Raw genomic sequence first — 19,932 nt, 5'->3', positions numbered from 1 at the left:
ACTCGAATCTAATAGTAAAAAGTTTTTTTTTTACTCTTTCTTCTTTAATATAATTAAAGATAATGGAAGGTAGCTCTCATGGAGTGCAAATATTTCAAACACTTGGTTAATAGTTTTTTGAAAATCTCATAATAATCAATGAAGATTAATGTTAGTCGGTGTTTCCTTCTTATTCAACGAATAGAGAGTCAGAGGGTGAGTGAATTTTCTCGTGCATATTTTTATATTTAATTATTGTTTGGTGACTTGTAGCATGTGTTTAGTCGTTGAAAACGGAAACCCCAAGGAGAGGGAAACGACGTACGACCTTAAACGTTAACATGCTGGATGTAGAAGCTTTTATTCTAAGCTGTTGAGAATCTCGAAAACTTAAACTCAGTTTTAAGAATGAAAGTTTTTATAAAAAAGAAAAAGTAATTCCGGGTTTTTTTTGGATTGTTGGAGCCATTCTTTCCTATATTCGCAGGCAACTTGAGCTTTATTTTATTCTAAATATTACATTAACATAATCTAATTTCGTTCATCAACATTAAAGCAAAGCAGAGGTAGAGAATTAATACATGTGGTGATTAATTACCTGTTTTCAATGGGTTGTTAGTGAGATTGAGTAAGCTATTTCGATTCTATTCTTTGATTTGGTTTTCATTTTTAATATACATTTTTAAGAATAATTTGCGAGCTACGTTAATCGAGTGATGTGGAGGTAACTTCTTTATGTTATTTTATTTATTTTTAAATTGAGCTTGTGATTTCTAATCCCAATGAGTGCAATAATTACAAATCTTCAGATTTGAAATGCGTCCAATTGTTTTGTGATCCCTGCAAATAGAACAAGAGAGCAACCTAACAACAGAAGCCAAGAGAGGGTTGTTCTGGAACTCGTTTAAAGGAAGAAGAGAACTCCTGAGCAAGTGACGTATAGAAAACAATGGCAATGGAGTTACCTGGACTTAGCTCATTATCTCCAAGGATGCCATCACCATCGCCCGATAAAAAGGTGTTGTTAACTTCCTCATTCTTGGGTAGTAAAGTGGGCGCCGGGCAGCCCAACAGCGTCATATCAGGTGTTCAGTTACGGAAGTTGAACATTCCCACGAAAAGATGTGCCACAATTACGAAACGATTCTCGGTTAATTCTATTCTTGCAGATGTTGCCAAAGATTTCATGGTAACTTCCACCCCTGCGTTTTTGGATCAACAGCTATCTCATTGAAATTGGAATTTAGTTTTCTCTGTGCTCATAGTTTATATATTGTTTTTGTGTCATTACAGTTATATATGCGTTTCTTTGTGATTATGACCTTGCAATGCAGAGTTACCAGGCACCAGTACTTGCTAAACAGGAAGCAGACCCCAAGACTGTGGCCTCCATCATATTAGGTGGTGGAGCCGGGACACGACTTTTTCCACTTACTGGAAGAAGAGCTAAGCCGGCCGTAAGCTAACTCTTAACTACTACATGCTTCTTTTAAGATTAGAATGACTCCAATTGCCTCTTAACCATTTCACTTTTTTGGCTGGATCTTTTATGTGATGTTTTAGGTACCAATTGGGGGATGTTATAGACTGATAGATGTCCCCATGAGTAATTGTATCAACAGTGGAATTAACAAGATATATATCCTTACCCAGTTCAATTCTCAATCTCTCAACCGACACATTGCTCGAACATATAATTTGGGAAATGGTGTGAATTTTGGTGATGGTTTTGTGGAGGTATGTTGAATCGCACTCATACTTGAGATGATAGTCAAATGTTATATACCACTAAAAACTTCTCATTTGACTGGGTTAGATACTGTCATCTACTACTATTCTTCTGATTCCGATTCTGCTTCACTGATGGTAATAGGTATTAGCAGCCACCCAAACGCCAGGTGAATCAGGGAAGAAGTGGTTTCAGGGTACAGCAGATGCTGTAAGACAGTTCATCTGGTTGTTTGAGGCATGTAAATTAATTCTTCTTGAATCCATGACCTATTTGCTGATGCACAGGAATAAATATATGTGAAAATTGCTATTTGATTAGAGATGTCTTTATTTAATTATCCAGACGGAAAGTCGGAAAGACATCTATGGATATGATGTTATCAACATTGATGGCATAATTGTGGTTTTGTTTGTAGGATGCTAAGCATAGGAACCTTGAGAACATTCTCATTTTGTCGGGTGATCATCTCTATCGAATGGATTATATGGACTTTGTGCAGGTTAACCATAGCTGCTAACTCAGTTATTTCTCTGCCCTATTATTTCCATCTTTTATGTAAAATTTTCTTTTTTACTTTTGTTTTGAAAAACATGATCTCTGTTCGCAGCATCACATTGATTCAGGTGCTGATATATCAGTTTCTTGTCTTCCCGTAGATAACAGGTAATTAATTATTTATATATCATAATAGACCCAATTTTGATTGAGCATGTACCAATAGCTTGCAAAAGAGTGCAATCCGTCCTAGAAAGATATAATTGCTTTTCAATTACTTGGTTGAAGTTCCTTTTAATGTCTTCTTTCCTGCAGTCGTGCCTCGGATTTTGGGTTGGTGAAGATTGATGAAACAGGAAGGATCAGGCAGTTTCTAGAGAAACCCAAGGGTGAAAGTTTGAGATCTATGGTTGTTAACCTGTCCACTTTTCCTTAAATTAACATCTAAAGAAATCCGTTACTGAATGAGTAGTCCATGGAAACTAGATTGAAGCTGATTGAAATTTTTTTTTTTTTGTCTCAGCAAGTAGACACCACTATTCTAGGACTATCAGCTCAAGAAGCAAAGAATACCCCATACATTGCATCAATGGGTGTATATCTGTTCAAGACAGAAGTTCTATTGAAGCTTCTGAGGTTTTTTTACATTTTTTGCCAAGTTTTAGTGATGACATGTAGTATCCACACATTTTTATCTTGTATGTTTTTCCTTGCTTTAATAGTTAGCAGAAACATAAGCAGAGTTATTATGAAGGTTAAATGATTTTTTTTTGTCATTGAATATAAGTGGACTGCTGACAGGAATAATGCCTATTTCTCTTAAATTTATTTTTTCTTCTACAGGTGGCATTATCCAGAGGCCAATGATTTTGGGTCAGAAGTAATTCCGATGGCTGCAAAAGATTTTAATGTTCAGGTAGAATCTTGAATCTAGCAGAAGTTTTAATTAATTAATAATTTGATGATGAGAATAGGATGATTTGACATGTATGCATGTACTAGTTTGCATTGAGCTCCCGTTTCCTATTATTATAACAGAAAGCATCTCAAGCACTTTTATATCTTTCCTTTCATGATAGGCGTATCTATACAATGGCTACTGGGAAGATATCGGGACTATTAAATCCTTCTTTGATGCAAATTTATCCTTGACTGATCAGGTAGTTCTTTTACATTCTCTGCCAGTTGTCTTTTCTTGTCTAAAACAAGTTAGTATGATGCTTTTATTCTCTTTTTTCTGAAGCCTCCCAAGTTCCAATTCTTTGATCCATCCAAACCAATTTTCACATCTCCTCGTTTTCTACCTCCAACAAAAATAGAGAAATGCCAGGTATAATTTCAACTTAGTACCATACCGTTTAAGATGTTATGGCGCCACAGGTCGAGAGTCTCGAGACCTTATAACCCCTGTTTGTTATTACAGGTTAAAGATTCTATAGTTTCGCATGGGTGCTTTTTGAGGGAGTGCAGTGTGGAACATTCCATTGTGGGGATTCGTTCAAGACTGGAGTATGGTGTGGAGCTAAAGGTAACCTTTATTCCTTGTTCTCTTTCATCATTTCTATTATTCAGAGGACAGCAATATCTATCTAGATCTTGTTCAATTCATTAAAAGTTCTGAATTTGCTTATACTTGTATTAAATTTTTTGAAGTGTGGTCGTCCTTCAAGAGTCAAAAGTAGTTTGTTTAGTCCATTGAATCCAATTGGTAGAGGATTACTGCTTGCTTCTTTGGTATCATATTTTACGGTTACATCTAACAGGATACCATGATGATGGGTGCTGACTATTACCAAACTGAGGTGGAAATAGCAGCTCTTTTGGCACAAGGCAAAGTTCCAGTTGGCATTGGAAGAGATACCAAAATTACGTTAAGTTTCTTTCACTTAAAAATCAACAAGGCATTTCCCTATAATATTTAGTGTAAAATGAAAAAAGAAAAATCAATTAAAGTAAACGAGAAATCCTAAACATGAAAGTCATGATCACACATTAATCATATGATTTCGAATCTCTCTTTGATACAGGAATTGTATAATTGACAAGAATGCAAGAATTGGAAAGAATGTGATAATTGCAAACAAGGATGTAAGTTATAAAATTTTCTTTATTTGTTCCCCTCTAGTTATCGTTCATCCAGTTAAAACTCAAAATTAAATCATTACGTTGTATGAGCAGAAGGTGGAAGAGGCAGAGAGACCATCTGAAGGATTCTACATTCGATCTGGAATTACAGTAGTATTGAAAAATTCAACAATAAAAGATGGGACGATCATTTAAGATAATTGAACAAAGATATGGCAATGAGGAACATCAGGGGTGCATAGATATGTATATATCACCACTTCATTCTGTGGAGGACTGGGTTATGGAACTTTTAGAAAAGCAAATGAAATTTCTCCAAATTCTTCCTCTGGATTTTGCCATGTGAATTTTTGAGTTAAGAAAATCTATCAATAATCTCTTATGTTATCTCTCTTATGTTTTCAAGCTAAATCAACATGATCATTTTTCTTGATTGACTGGATATTTGCCTTATAAATTACAAACTCGGCAAATTTTATTTCATGGGTGCCAGTCTGTTTGTTTTACTTTTCAGAATAGCATTCTATAATAGAATATTATTTAATGAAATCGGATAGGATGTTGATAATGTGTGTTTGGAAAATATTTTCTTAAAATATTTAGATTCCTTTTTAACTCCCTATATTTGTTAATTTAACTAAACACTTCTCACAATAAAAAGTTTCTAAATTACCAAAAATACCACCACCCACCCAATAATTACGGGCAACTGGCCACCACTGTCGAACGGTGGTTGAAAGTCGTCGGAATAGTACATGACTGGTTGGATCTGGCATGTCGTGCACTAATTTGGCTGGAAACGGCTAGATCTATAGCAAAAAATATGGTTGTTGATGACGGCCAAACGATGGCCAAGGTATGGCCATCGTCAACGGCCAAATCTGTTCATTGTTTTGAAAAACATGATCTCTGTTCGCAGCATCACATTGATTCAGGTGCTGATATATCAGTTTCTTGTCTTCCCGTAGATAACAGGTAATTAATTATTTATATATCATAATAGACCCAATTTTGATTGAGCATGTACCAATAGCTTGCAAAAGAGTGCAATCCGTCCTAGAAAGATATAATTGCTTTTCAATTACTTGGTTGAAGTTCCTTTTAATGTCTTCTTTCCTGCAGTCGTGCCTCGGATTTTGGGTTGGTGAAGATTGATGAAACAGGAAGGATCAGGCAGTTTCTAGAGAAACCCAAGGGTGAAAGTTTGAGATCTATGGTTGTTAACCTGTCCACTTTTCCTTAAATTAACATCTAAAGAAATCCGTTACTGAATGAGTAGTCCATGGAAACTAGATTGAAGCTGATTGAAATTTTTTTTTTTTTGTCTCAGCAAGTAGACACCACTATTCTAGGACTATCAGCTCAAGAAGCAAAGAATACCCCATACATTGCATCAATGGGTGTATATCTGTTCAAGACAGAAGTTCTATTGAAGCTTCTGAGGTTTTTTTACATTTTTTGCCAAGTTTTAGTGATGACATGTAGTATCCACACATTTTTATCTTGTATGTTTTTCCTTGCTTTAATAGTTAGCAGAAACATAAGCAGAGTTATTATGAAGGTTAAATGATTTTTTTTTGTCATTGAATATAAGTGGACTGCTGACAGGAATAATGCCTATTTCTCTTAAATTTATTTTTTCTTCTACAGGTGGCATTATCCAGAGGCCAATGATTTTGGGTCAGAAGTAATTCCGATGGCTGCAAAAGATTTTAATGTTCAGGTAGAATCTTGAATCTAGCAGAAGTTTTAATTAATTAATAATTTGATGATGAGAATAGGATGATTTGACATGTATGCATGTACTAGTTTGCATTGAGCTCCCGTTTCCTATTATTATAACAGAAAGCATCTCAAGCACTTTTATATCTTTCCTTTCATGATAGGCGTATCTATACAATGGCTACTGGGAAGATATCGGGACTATTAAATCCTTCTTTGATGCAAATTTATCCTTGACTGATCAGGTAGTTCTTTTACATTCTCTGCCAGTTGTCTTTTCTTGTCTAAAACAAGTTAGTATGATGCTTTTATTCTCTTTTTTCTGAAGCCTCCCAAGTTCCAATTCTTTGATCCATCCAAACCAATTTTCACATCTCCTCGTTTTCTACCTCCAACAAAAATAGAGAAATGCCAGGTATAATTTCAACTTAGTACCATACCGTTTAAGATGTTATGGCGCCACAGGTCGAGAGTCTCGAGACCTTATAACCCCTGTTTGTTATTACAGGTTAAAGATTCTATAGTTTCGCATGGGTGCTTTTTGAGGGAGTGCAGTGTGGAACATTCCATTGTGGGGATTCGTTCAAGACTGGAGTATGGTGTGGAGCTAAAGGTAACCTTTATTCCTTGTTCTCTTTCATCATTTCTATTATTCAGAGGACAGCAATATCTATCTAGATCTTGTTCAATTCATTAAAAGTTCTGAATTTGCTTATACTTGTATTAAATTTTTTGAAGTGTGGTCGTCCTTCAAGAGTCAAAAGTAGTTTGTTTAGTCCATTGAATCCAATTGGTAGAGGATTACTGCTTGCTTCTTTGGTATCATATTTTACGGTTACATCTAACAGGATACCATGATGATGGGTGCTGACTATTACCAAACTGAGGTGGAAATAGCAGCTCTTTTGGCACAAGGCAAAGTTCCAGTTGGCATTGGAAGAGATACCAAAATTACGTTAAGTTTCTTTCACTTAAAAATCAACAAGGCATTTCCCTATAATATTTAGTGTAAAATGAAAAAAGAAAAATCAATTAAAGTAAACGAGAAATCCTAAACATGAAAGTCATGATCACACATTAATCATATGATTTCGAATCTCTCTTTGATACAGGAATTGTATAATTGACAAGAATGCAAGAATTGGAAAGAATGTGATAATTGCAAACAAGGATGTAAGTTATAAAATTTTCTTTATTTGTTCCCCTCTAGTTATCGTTCATCCAGTTAAAACTCAAAATTAAATCATTACGTTGTATGAGCAGAAGGTGGAAGAGGCAGAGAGACCATCTGAAGGATTCTACATTCGATCTGGAATTACAGTAGTATTGAAAAATTCAACAATAAAAGATGGGACGATCATTTAAGATAATTGAACAAAGATATGGCAATGAGGAACATCAGGGGTGCATAGATATGTATATATCACCACTTCATTCTGTGGAGGACTGGGTTATGGAACTTTTAGAAAAGCAAATGAAATTTCTCCAAATTCTTCCTCTGGATTTTGCCATGTGAATTTTTGAGTTAAGAAAATCTATCAATAATCTCTTATGTTATCTCTCTTATGTTTTCAAGCTAAATCAACATGATCATTTTTCTTGATTGACTGGATATTTGCCTTATAAATTACAAACTCGGCAAATTTTATTTCATGGGTGCCAGTCTGTTTGTTTTACTTTTCAGAATAGCATTCTATAATAGAATATTATTTAATGAAATCGGATAGGATGTTGATAATGTGTGTTTGGAAAATATTTTCTTAAAATATTTAGATTCCTTTTTAACTCCCTATATTTGTTAATTTAACTAAACACTTCTCACAATAAAAAGTTTCTAAATTACCAAAAATACCACCACCCACCCAATAATTACGGGCAACTGGCCACCACTGTCGAACGGTGGTTGAAAGTCGTCGGAATAGTACATGACTGGTTGGATCTGGCATGTCGTGCACTAATTTGGCTGGAAACGGCTAGATCTATAGCAAAAAATATGGTTGTTGATGACGGCCAAACGATGGCCAAGGTATGGCCATCGTCAACGGCCAAATCTGGCTATCAAAGGTCAGATTTTTTGTCGTAGATCTGGCCTGAAATGAATAGATCGATGCACGACCGGTCAGATCCAGTCGATCTTGCATCGTTACGGCACCGACGCTGGCTGTCGAGTGATAGTGGCTTGGGTGGATGGGGATGCTTTTGTTAATTTTTAAACTTTTATTGAGAAATGTAATTATTAAATATTTTAAGTAGAATAGAATATGATTGGATTTTGAGTTGAATAGAAAAGTAATTAATTTCTTAGGATAGGATAGTACAACAGGATAGAAAAAAATAGTGTGCCAAACACACCCGCAGCTTGAGAGATTGTTCAGCGATGATATTGGTAGTTGTTGGGCTCTCCTTCAGAATGACTTGATAGCCATCACCAAACTTATTCATTGTTGGGACCATGAGTTGCCAAAAAAGCCCACCCACACATGAGCCCTCAACTTTTGCCGTAATGAAAACTGTATTGTATATACGCCCGAAATAATTGTTCCTTTTTCTCAATGCTATATCCAGGAAATTTATCAATTTTCCCAATTTCAACAGTAATGAGTGGTTTCTTAAGGAGTGAATTAGAGTCTTGGATACGAGCTTGTATCCATCTATCCACAAAAGCTTGTTAGGCCTCATCACTGGAATTAGGCGAAAACCTGTCATTCATAAATTGTGAGAGACGATTTTCACAATTATAAATTATGAAGATAATTAGAATGATGCTTTTCTTGATATATTACCATTGGTTGGGATAAATATGAATAGTTGCGAAATCGATTTCTGGGATTTGATTATTGGCAATGAAATCAGTCCCAATAGGATAACTGTTAAGATTGTATTGATTCATGTTTTGAATTGATTCTCCATAGAAACTTTCAAACCCTATTTCCAGTATATGAAATTTATCGATGGATTTAACATGTGCTGCCTAATCTACGTAAATTAGCAATATAATATAGTGTTTATGCATGAGAGAGAAATTAACCTAAAGTTGCCTTCCGGAGGGGTCACTTGAGCAACGAGGTTCATTCATGAGTTCCCATGAAAAGATGGTGGGATCATCTTTATACGCTACACCAATTATCGAGTTGGTTCTCATCAGCAAGGCCTGCACGATTGTCCCATCCACGTTAATTTTAATTATTTCAAGACTTATATACTATGCGCAAAAGTGATTTCAAAACCATTTTCAATTATGTTCATAGAATTAAAAATAATTGAACTCATTAATGAGAGAGAAAATTCACCCTGACATGGTTCTTGTAGTATTCTTTGACAACAAGATTTGTGTAAAACTCATCTTCATTCTTCCGAGACTGACCATGTTTCGTCCCCCACTTAACATACTGTTGTCTTCCTCCATAATCATTGTAGTTATTCACTAAGCTTAAGATCAAATAAACTCTATATTTCTCAGCTTATGATATTACAAAGTCCGGTCTGTGAAAATAACCATGAAAATTTAATACTTCGTGTGTGTGTATACATATAGAGTAATACTACAGTTACCGAAGGATGTACACCGAATTCGTGTACCGAATGACGTGACGCAATCCTGACCGTTGATTCATTATAAGTTAATATTAATTGACGATCAGGATTTTACCACGTCATTCGGTGTACGAATTCGGTAACTCTATCATTTTTCATATATATATATATATATATGATAAAAAGAAGGAATTTTTAGTAAAGAAATTAAGCACCTTAAAACATATCTTCATTGTATGAACCAGGAGAATACTGAAGCGGTCTATAACCACCATCGCTAAAAGCCCAAGTTCTTGCAATATTCATGACATATTTAGAGGCTTGTTGGAATACTGATGTGACCTTGACCCTTGTAGATGGATCGGCTGTAAAGAACATTGTATAGGTCAAAAATTGTATTGGGTCTAACTAGGCCTAATAACGAAATAAACATATTACAGTCCAAGGTCTCAGCCCAATTCAGGTTGGGCTTATGTTTAAATCCACCTTGTGAACTAACCACTTTATGAGTTAGGCTATCCTATAAATTAAGCTAAATTGGGTTTCAGCCCATTAGCCCACAACAGTTCAAAATAGGAATTAGAATCCTATTTACTTTCAACTTCAGTCAAGATCCTAAATCTTACTTGAAATGGTAAGCCTAATCTGATAAAGGCAAGTGATAATGCTTCCTTTCTAATTGAGACTCATCTACCAAGTAGGACTTAGAGTTCTACTAGAATTCCAACCTCTTGAGTTCACTATATAAGCAGGGGCAAACCCTCTCATTAGGCAGTCAATAACACATAACACTTAGCTCTCAAAGTTCTTGCTCCCAAGAATCACCGCCTCTCCCGTCGTAAAGCTTAGTTCCAACTAACTTTATCACTCTCAACCATTGCAAAGCCAGGCTTTGGCCGCTTTGTATTAGTCTAGCCCTAGCCGCATTATTCCAGTAACCTTTCCCACTCCCAGCTTTCACTAAAATATCTTCAATCTCACTGATTTGAGCGTCAGAAAGCCTACGACAGACACCAATCCGGTGTCACCCAAGCCTTCACATTATCTTTTCTTCTTTGTGTAGGTCCATCAAATTTTCAGTGGCTCAATTATCACATGATTTTAGTCCTTTCCGAATGAACCGTAGATTTTATTGTCTACAATAATTAATATTAATTAAGGAAATATGGTAATTAACAATTGTTGTTCACAGGCATGAATTTTTGTGTATCAATAATTAGCTCATTAAATGATTGTTTGTTTAATTTATTATTTTTTGTTATTAGTGATTAAATTTTAAATATGTACTGCAACTTTTGGGAGTTCCAACTAAATGGGTTCTCATTAACTCATGGCCAAAAAATAAACTTTTAAAACATTTATTGCATAAGCATTGAATCTTTTTCGAGCCGTTGGGCTTTGATAAAAAGAGAACAATCTTAATATAAAATTTTTTCCAATTTCCTTAAATTATGACTTACTATACTATTTATTTATTTATTTATTTTTTGCGTTAAAAAATATAAGTATCTTTATGCATTAGAATTTAGATGTACAATTATCGACTATGAAAAAGCTTTGTCATTTTTTTACGAACAAACATTTTTTCTCCAAAAATCGTCAATCAAGATGCATTAGTATGAAATAATTGTTCCTCTTCTCAATGCTATATCCAGGAAATTTATCAGATTTCCCAAATTCACCAATAATGAGTGTTTTCTTAAGGAGTGAATAAAGTCTTGGATATGAGCTTGTACCCATCTATCCACAAAAGCTTATTGGGCCTTATCACTAGAATTAGGTGATAACCTACCATTCATAATTTGTGATAGACGATTTTTACTATTACAAATTATGAAAACAATTAGGATGATGTTTTTCTTGACATATTAATATTACCATTGCTCGGGGTAAATATGAATAGTTGCGAAATCGATTTCTGGGATTTGATTATTGGTAATGAAATCAGTCCCGATAACTATTAGGATTGTATTGCTTCCTGCTTTGAATTGATTCTCCATAGAAACGTTCAAGCCCTATTTCCAGTAGATGAAATTTATCGATGGATTTAACATGTGCTGCCATTTCTCTGATCCACTCCTGTTAAAATATTCAAAAGAAAAAAGTCAACAATCCCATAAAATGATAAAACATTTAAGAATTTAATCTACGTAAATTAGCGATACAATATTGTTTGTGCATGAAAGAGAAATTAACCTGGAGTTGCCTTCCGGAGGGGTCGTGTAACGCCCCACTTGAGGTACGTAGTTAAGATTTGTTCTATTACTTAAATGTTCATTGATCCAAATTTAATTGAGTTTGTATGTTGAGTTGGTTGAGTGTTTGCCTTGAAATTGGTTGGGACTTGAGGAATTTTGGAAGAACAGTCTTCGCCGCGGCGACGTTGGCTTTGTAATGGCGATGTCAGCTCTGTAAGTTTTCGCCGGGGTGACGAAAGTTGCTTCGCCGCGGCGACAGGACGACAGAAAAGTTTTTTGAGATTTCTAGAGAATTCTCCATAGGGGTAAAATGACCATTCTACCCCTAATTAGCTGGAAAAGTGGGGAGTGAAATGTAAGGAAATTTCATGGAGAATAGGTTAGTGTGGGGGTGTGAGTGTAATGAATCAAAGGATATAGATGGGATTTCTAAGGAAGAGCAAGGGCAAAATGGGAAATGATGGTTATAATATGAGCTAAAAAGGGTTAAGTGTAGAAAACTCTTCATTTCACTCATTTCCACTGCCATACCCATTCTCTAATTTCTCTCAATCCTCCATTCAATCTTCCAAGACTTTCTAAGGAGTTTTAAGGAGCTTTTGGGTAATTTCAGTAGAGATTTAATCTAAAGCATCCTAAGGTAAGGATTCTTGCTTTAGATGTGTGTTTGCTTATAGTTATATTGAAGTCTTATATTGTTGTTATTGTTATTGTTCAAAGTTGTAGAGAGAAGACAAGACAACAAGGGGAAGGAGAAGTGATAGAGAAGTCACTTATTCACAAGGTAAGTAAATCCAACCAAGTTGAGATTTGAAAAAGCCTTTGAGTAGAGATGTATGTATGTATAAATATGTATTATGCTTGTTGAGAAATTGAGTTGAGATGAGTATCTATTTTATGGTTGTTGGATACACTTAATGTATGAGAAGTGTTTTAATGTGTATTGAGAGATGGAAATTGAGATGAAGTTTGAGAGATTTTGTGTAAACCCTTTTTGGAAGTGCTTTTCTTGACAGGGACTATGGTTATATGAGGGAGTTTTCTCCCATTTTGGATGGCTACAGAATGAAGTAGAGTAGTAATTATAATAGAGTTTTTATATGCACATGAGTTGTTTGATGAAATGCCTAAGAGAAGTATGAGTATGATTAGTAAACCTTAATTCTTGCAACATTGCATATTGACATTTCATAAGTGCATTAGTGAGCATGAGCCGTCCATACGCATTATTTATGCACTTAAGAAGTAGCTTAAGAAATAGTAGAGAATTTGAGTATAAGCTACTTTAAGAGTAAAGAGAAAGAGAGAATGAGCACTAGAGAACAAAGAGAAAGTAGTGTTAAATAAAAGAATAGAGTAGGTTGTGCGATGGGGAACCTGTGAGTAATGGGTAGAGTATTCCCGCATGTACACTGCATTGAGAGAGCGGCATGAGTATGAAAGAGAAAAGTGGTGTAGCCCGCGAGAGTGCATGCAGATGAGGACTATACTCGAGAGTACCCGAGAGAGAGATTATATACTCACATAGCCAAAGGTTCCGAATCCATGCATAACCGAGTCTGATCGGCTGAGAATGAGTAAAAGTCACGGAGAGCGGGAGCGAGTCCCAACCGTGCCTCCGGTAAGATGAGGCCGTGACTTGCAAAAGAGAGTTAGTAGCAAAGAGTTATGAGAAAGAGAAAATAGAGAGAAGTATAAAAGAGAGAGTAAATTAGAATTGTAAGGAAAGAATTAGAGAGAGTTACGGAGTTAGATGAGTTGAGGATTTACTTACTGAGCATTGTTTTAATGCTCACCCCGTTGTTTCCTATGTTTTGCAGGATCTAGGTGAGGACACGGTCAGATGGATTTCGGCACGCGAGGGGAAGTGGTTACACTGTCCACCATGTTTTTTATAACTTTTGTACATCATACAAATTTTGTGTAACGAATGTATATATTTAATAAAAGAAAATTTTGGGCCCAACTCTTGATACTATTTGATATGTATTTTATTATATATATTTTAAGAGTATTTGAGTAGGAAGTAGCTATTACAGGTCAGCTTGAGCAACTAGGTTCATTCATGAGTTCCCATGAAAAAATGGTGGGATCATCTTTGTACCCACACCATTTATCAAGTTGGTTCTCGTCAATACGGCCTACACGATTGTCACGTCCGCATTAATTTTAATTATTTCAAGTCTTTTATCCTATGCGCAAAAGTGATTTCAAAACCATTTTCAATTATATTCTTAGAATTAAAAATAATCAAACTCATTAATTAGAGAGAAAATTCACCTTGACATGGTTCTTGTAGTATTCTTTGACGACATGATTTGTGTAAAACTCATCTTCATTCTTCAAAGACTGACCACGTTCCGTCACCCACTTAACATACTGTCGTCTTCCTCCATAATCGTTGTAGTTATTCACTAAGCTTAAGATCAAATACACTCCATATTTCTCAGCTTCTGGTATTACAAAGCCTAGTTCTTGAAAACAACCATGAAAATTTAATCATTCATCTATGTATATATATATATATACACTCACGGCAATAATGTTAAAAGTTGTGTGGTTCATGTGAAAGAGAGTTCAATAGGGGGGTGATCATAGCGCGCTCAGGGTTTAAACAGAGACTCTTCAACTTAGGATTATGCAAAACTCAGTGGTTTAAACTTTCAAAGTTTCATCACTACATTTGTATTTAATGCAGGATAAAAGCTAAGTCTTTGACGTGTTTGATATTGATGCCAATGAATCAACAGGTTTGGAAATGCAGATAGCCACATTTGAAATAATACTAAAAGTCTATAACCACCATTAAGCCAACCTCTCTCTGAGAGATGGCGTGTTTATTGTTCAAGATTGACTGAGACAAGAAACCTATATATGCCACCGTTAACGGTTCTATGGCAACCAAATTTTGTTTTTTGTATGGCATTACTGGAAAAAGGAGGACGATTTGTTGTGGGATTGTGTTTGATTACCCCATCAGTAATAGCAGCTCTAACCATATCACTTTTTGCCTTTGATTTTTCTTTTCTTCATTTATATACGTCTCACCATTTTCTTAATACTTGAATTGGTTAAAATTCAACATGGACCACTGTATAATTGAAAAAGTTTGTATGCAAACTGATGGAAACCATGCTTTATGATGATTCTTGGAACTTATAAAAAGCTCTTTATCAAATGTTGTGAGTTGAGTCCGTGACAGCAAAGATTGCTGCTGCACGTGAAGCCATCCACTGGCAATGGCATCTATCTTGGTCTTACTATCAGTAAAACAGGTGCTGCGTGTGAATTTGTAATCAGTTAAATTTAAGGTCAAAATACTACAATTAAGAGAGTTGTATATGGTTTAATCTTATTAAAGGTGTATTAATTAGCACCATTATTCTCTTGGCTGTTATTGTAGGTAACGCCAAGGCCTTGTTGATGATACTCCAGTGGAGTTCCTTGTAGCAGCCCAACTCCTATCTAATTACTAAACCCATACATGTCAACATTCATCCAGCAGCCCAATTTATGATTCGGACAAAGCTGTACACACCCAATAGCATTTGATATAATTGTGGGGAAGAGATCAAATGATATTTCAGAAGCACAATCAGAGCTAAGCAGATATAAGTTTAATTCATCACTGTCATATGTCAAATAAGCAACCAAGGAATGATTCCAAGCATACGCCAATACACAATTTTATGAAGGCAGAGGGTTTAAATCCATGATTTAATTGGATAATAACTAATCAATCAATAATTTCAAGTGCTATCAATTCTATTGCAGAAACACGTACCTACCAAGAAGATTTCCACTAAATCAAAATCAAAATCCCCAGGGCAGGGAATGGTGAGAGCAACAGCCATGTTCGTTCAGAGGATATGCATTTCTGGTAAATTCAGTACTAAAATATACTCGTCTTGTCATAAATAATAGAAAACTTTCTTAAAGAGACTATTACTAGAGCGAAATCTCAAAAAAAATTCCAAAAACAATATACCGGAGAAATTAAATGAATTGAAATGATTCTACAGTCAATTACATAATTTAATCTTTACCTGAAGCAACAACTGCCATCAAAAATGAAATTTGGTGAAACTCATACTTGTTGCTTTGCATCAACACAATCCAAGCAAAAAATAAAAACTCTATGCTGGAAGTCATGGTGTTGGTATATGAAATCAAGAAGGCTTCACAATCACACGAGTAGAATAGAAACGTGGTACACTGAATAAGCAGCTTTCATCAAAGATAACAAATATTTTAAAATGAAAAGAATTGACGACAAAATATCACAAGGCTACCTCTATTGGATTCTCTACAGGAAATGTAGCTTAAAATCAGTGATAAAACCAATGGTGAACTACAAATCATTAGATTGATAGTGTTAACTTACAGAAGTGGGTATCTTAATAACTTCCACTAAGATGGGGGTTGAATCTGCTTTAACCGCTGGGCAACTTGCCTCATAAAAGGTCTGGTAGAACGAGATTCAGCAGTACATGTAATAGCCAAATGAAGCATCTCAATCAGATCATCATGGGGTCCACTGTCCCATAGCCCAGCTGTGAAAAACTCACTAGGCCGCCCCTGAAGGAGTAGCATACTTGCCCAAGCCACTATATTGAAACCATTTCCAAAGGAAGAGAATGATGGATCCAAAGCCTTCTTGTCAGATATTAATTCAAGAAGGACAACACCATAACTATACACATCTGCCTTATCAGAAACATGGCATGTCATTGCATATTCAGGAGCAACATAACCAAAAGTCCCTGCTACATCAGTTGTAGCATGTGTCTCCGAAGTACCCAAAAGTCTTGCAAGGCCAAAATCAGAAAGATATGCATTTAAGTTATTATCCAGTAATATGTTGCTTGGTTTGATATCACGATGCAATACCCTAGGGACACACTCATCATGTAAATAAGCTAGGGCACGTGCAACATCCAAGGCAATCTTGTGCAGCATACTCCATTCCACATTCCTCCTTGATCGTTCCTGGATGAATTTTTCTAGATTGCCACCAGGCAAGTAGTTGTAGATTAGGAACATTTCTCCCTCACTGACATGGTAACCTATCAATGTTACAAGGTTAGGATGCTGCACTCTTCCAAGTGTTTTGATCTCAGCATCAAACTGTTGATCACCTTGAAACCGCCCAACTGAAAGCCGCTTCACTGCCACTACAACTCCTGGACTGATCTCAGCCTTGTATGTGGCTCCAAACCCTCCACTTCCAATGCAGTTTTGAACATTGAAACCAGCAGTAGCCCTAACAACATTTTCATATGTCAGCTGCGCACCAATATTGTGGAAAATTACAACCTCTTTCCTTACTGAACCACGATCAGCCACAGAATTGCATGAAAATTTCTTCATACATACAAGGAGGAGCACCAAGGCTACAAGCACAGAAAAGATGATTGTGGCTGATGTGATGGAGGCAATTTCTATAGGATTTAACACACTGCTGTTTCTCTGCATGCTTCCAGTCGGAGAATTAGCATCTTGTTGGGAAATACCACCAGAATGTTGCTGCTCCCACTCAGAGGATGAAGGATCATCATGACACGGTTGAAGATTGGGATTTCCTTGCACATTTTCGCATTTTATTAAATTGGAGTTTTGAGGGACAGGTCCAGACAAATTGTTGAAAGACACATCGAACAGTGAGAGTGAAGCTGTGGTACTGAAGCCAGTGGGTATTTTTCCAGTGAAGTTGTTATGATCTAACCTCAAAATATTAAGGTTCTCAAGTTTGATCAAATCAGGTGGTATCTCCCCACAGAAAGAATTCCAAGAAAGTTCCAAAACCTCCAATGATGTCAGCTGAACTAACTCTTGAGGTATAGCACCAGTAAAGTTATTACTGGACAAAGAAAAATACTTCAAGTTCTTCAGCTTACCAATATAGGACGGTATGACACCTTGCAATTGATTTCTACTGAGATTAAGGTTAACTAGGGAATCCAAGTTAGCAAAAGTCTTAGGAACCTGACCAACAAATTCATTTCCTGCCAAGCTCAGAAATTTCATACATCTACAATGGCTGCCCATATCCAAAGGAAGTTCACCTATAATTTTGTTTTTACCAATATCGAAGATCAGGCCATCCAAACTGCGGCACAGATCAAATGAATATGTTGAAATATTTCCCTTAAGGTTGTTCCCACCAAACCAAAAACCATAGAAAGGCTTACTAGGGAAATCATCAGAATGAATTAAAAGGGGAGGAAGTGGGCCAGTGAACAGATTGCTGCTAAAATCATGCAATACAACCAAACCATTGGAAGGAGAAGCCAAAGGGGCAATGGTCTTGAGCGCATTACTGTAGAAGAAAGACTTATAAAGACCAAGGAAGTCCACATGTGACATTGACAAATTCACATACATCTTAGAACATTCACCGTGAGAAAATTTATGAATATCTCCGGACAAAAAATTCTGACTAACATTAAAGAAAACCATGCATGGCACAGAAATTTCTTCAGGAACTAACCCAGTCAAGTTGTTAGAGCTCAAATCAAGAAAGTACAAGTTCTTACATTTACCGAATGATGCTGGTATTTGTCCTGTAAAGAAATTTTGTGCTAAGTTTAGCATCTCCAATTTAGAACACGATTCCCAGTTCTGTGGAAAAGTCCCCTCCAAATTTATGCTGGGTGCCCAGAGTACACTAAGATTTGGCAGTCTAGTAATACTATCTGGCAATAGCCCGTCAAAAAAGTTAAAATCCTTTTCCCCCTCAACCACCGGCTGAATTGGCAAACTATCATTATCTCTTGAAAACAGAGGGTCATAGCTATTTTTCAGCACAAGCACTTTTAACTGCTTACAGTTGCCCAACTCTGGCGGCACAACACCACTTAAGCAATTCTGGGACAAATCCAGAACTTCAAGATTCAAGAGTTGACCAAAACTCGCAGGAATATCATCTTGCAACCTATTTGAAGACAATATTAACGACCGCAGCTCAATGCAATTCCCCAAGTTTGAAGGAATGGAACCAGAAAGTAAATTACCAGCTAAATGAATATGCTCAAGACTTCCACAATTTTCACCCAATTCCTGGGGAATTGAACCACTTAAGAAATTAAACCATAAAGACACAACTTGCAAACCTGTAAAATGACCAAAAAATTCTGGAATTGTTCCGTTAAGTTGATTCCCAGAAAGATTAATGACCCGTAAAGAAGTACAATTTTGAAGAGTGAGTGGTATAGGTCCATAAAAAGCATTAAACCCCAAATCAAGAATCTCCAATAGAGAAAGCCGGCCAATTTCCAGAGGCAACTCTCCAAAGAACCCATTAAACCCAAGTAATAAAACCCTGAGTTGAGTAAGACCGCCAATTGCAGGTGACAACTGTCCTTTCAATTTTGATGAAGAATTATTGGCAACCCTCTCACGCCGGCAAGAAAAGGGTAAAGAAAAGTTACCTCCAGTAGCTGAAAGAGAAAGTAGAGAGCAAGTATGGTTGAGATCAGAGGACAGGTTGAGAGCAGTAACTCGACGAGAAACTGGGTCACAGGTAACACCATACCAAGAACAAAAGTCCGTGTCTTTAGGGTTCCAATTAGAAGTTAACCCTAGTGGGTCTTCAATAATGGCAGATTTGAGCTGAAGTAATGCATTTTTATCTTTATCCACAACATCCGCTAAAGCCAAAGCCACTAAACTGCAAATAACTTGGATAAAAAGAAGAAAATACCAAGATTTATGAAGTAACAGAAGGTGACCTTGCTTATGATGATTATATTCTTGTAATTTCTTTGTCATTTTGAGAATTGTGGGGACTATAAAGAGAAGAAGAAGAAGCCAAAGCTTAGAAAAGAAGCAAGAAACTATGGTTTGTCATGGAAAGAAACAGTGTGAGGAAACTTTGCAGAAGTGAAGTAGTGAAGAAGTGTGGAGTTGGATGTGTGTAAAGAGTGACAGTGAACCGTCAGAAGTACAGAGAGACAAGTATTTATGTAGAGTATGATGATGTACACAACAACGAAATAAAGGTGTTAAAATGGAAGTGCTTTTTTGTGTTTGCCAAAATCCAAATGCCAACCCTGTACACTACTTTTAAGTCTTGTATGTTGTCACTACATTTCTAAGTTTCTTTTCTTTCAAACATTCTCTGATTCTTATCTTCTAATCTTGATTTTATTACCTTATTAAATTAATAACGATACTGTGCGCGTAATC

The 19,932-nt window shown here is 36.0% G+C and overlaps 3 protein-coding genes and 2 pseudogenes across 3 annotated transcripts; 2 read left to right on the top strand and 3 right to left on the bottom strand.

The window, feature by feature from the left end:
* The first annotated feature begins 549 nt into the window (after positions 1 to 549).
* LOC116115998 (glucose-1-phosphate adenylyltransferase large subunit 1-like) lies at positions 550 to 4,566 on the top strand. Its single transcript, XM_031402113.1, has 16 exons — positions 550 to 607; positions 789 to 1,168; positions 1,314 to 1,436; positions 1,543 to 1,716; positions 1,853 to 1,945; positions 2,127 to 2,210; positions 2,319 to 2,374; positions 2,522 to 2,615; positions 2,730 to 2,842; positions 3,050 to 3,122; positions 3,286 to 3,366; positions 3,450 to 3,536; positions 3,630 to 3,734; positions 3,970 to 4,076; positions 4,234 to 4,294; positions 4,385 to 4,566. Exons 2-16 carry the CDS (start codon positions 929 to 931, stop codon positions 4,484 to 4,486), a joined length of 1,593 nt encoding a protein of 530 aa, XP_031257973.1. The 5' UTR covers positions 550 to 607; positions 789 to 928; the 3' UTR covers positions 4,487 to 4,566.
* A 572-nt stretch (positions 4,567 to 5,138) lies between these two features.
* On the top strand, positions 5,139 to 7,458 carry LOC116115994 (glucose-1-phosphate adenylyltransferase large subunit 2, chloroplastic/amyloplastic-like). Its single transcript, XM_031402109.1, has 11 exons — positions 5,139 to 5,147; positions 5,211 to 5,266; positions 5,414 to 5,507; positions 5,622 to 5,734; positions 5,942 to 6,014; positions 6,178 to 6,258; positions 6,342 to 6,428; positions 6,522 to 6,626; positions 6,862 to 6,968; positions 7,126 to 7,186; positions 7,277 to 7,458. The coding sequence occupies exons 1-11, from the start codon at positions 5,139 to 5,141 to the stop codon at positions 7,376 to 7,378; spliced, it is 888 nt and encodes a 295-aa protein (XP_031257969.1). The 3' UTR covers positions 7,379 to 7,458.
* A 126-nt stretch (positions 7,459 to 7,584) lies between these two features.
* On the bottom strand, positions 7,585 to 9,925 carry LOC116115992 (annotated as a pseudogene).
* A 1,221-nt stretch (positions 9,926 to 11,146) lies between these two features.
* Positions 11,147 to 15,904, bottom strand: LOC116115991 (annotated as a pseudogene).
* Positions 15,905 to 16,125: 221 nt separating this feature from the next.
* Positions 16,126 to 19,686, bottom strand: LOC116115996 (LRR receptor-like serine/threonine-protein kinase RPK2). The gene has a single exon (XM_031402111.1). The coding sequence runs from the start codon at positions 19,513 to 19,515 to the stop codon at positions 16,156 to 16,158; it is 3,360 nt and encodes a 1,119-aa protein (XP_031257971.1). The 5' UTR covers positions 19,516 to 19,686; the 3' UTR covers positions 16,126 to 16,155.
* Between the last annotated feature and the right edge of the window lie 246 nt (positions 19,687 to 19,932).

Source organism: Pistacia vera, unplaced genomic scaffold, assembly GCF_008641045.1.
Source record: "Pistacia vera cultivar Batoury unplaced genomic scaffold, PisVer_v2 Contig759, whole genome shotgun sequence".
In the NCBI taxonomy this organism is placed as follows: Eukaryota; Viridiplantae; Streptophyta; class Magnoliopsida; order Sapindales; family Anacardiaceae; genus Pistacia; species Pistacia vera.
This window is presented reverse-complemented; position numbering and strand designations above follow the sequence as displayed.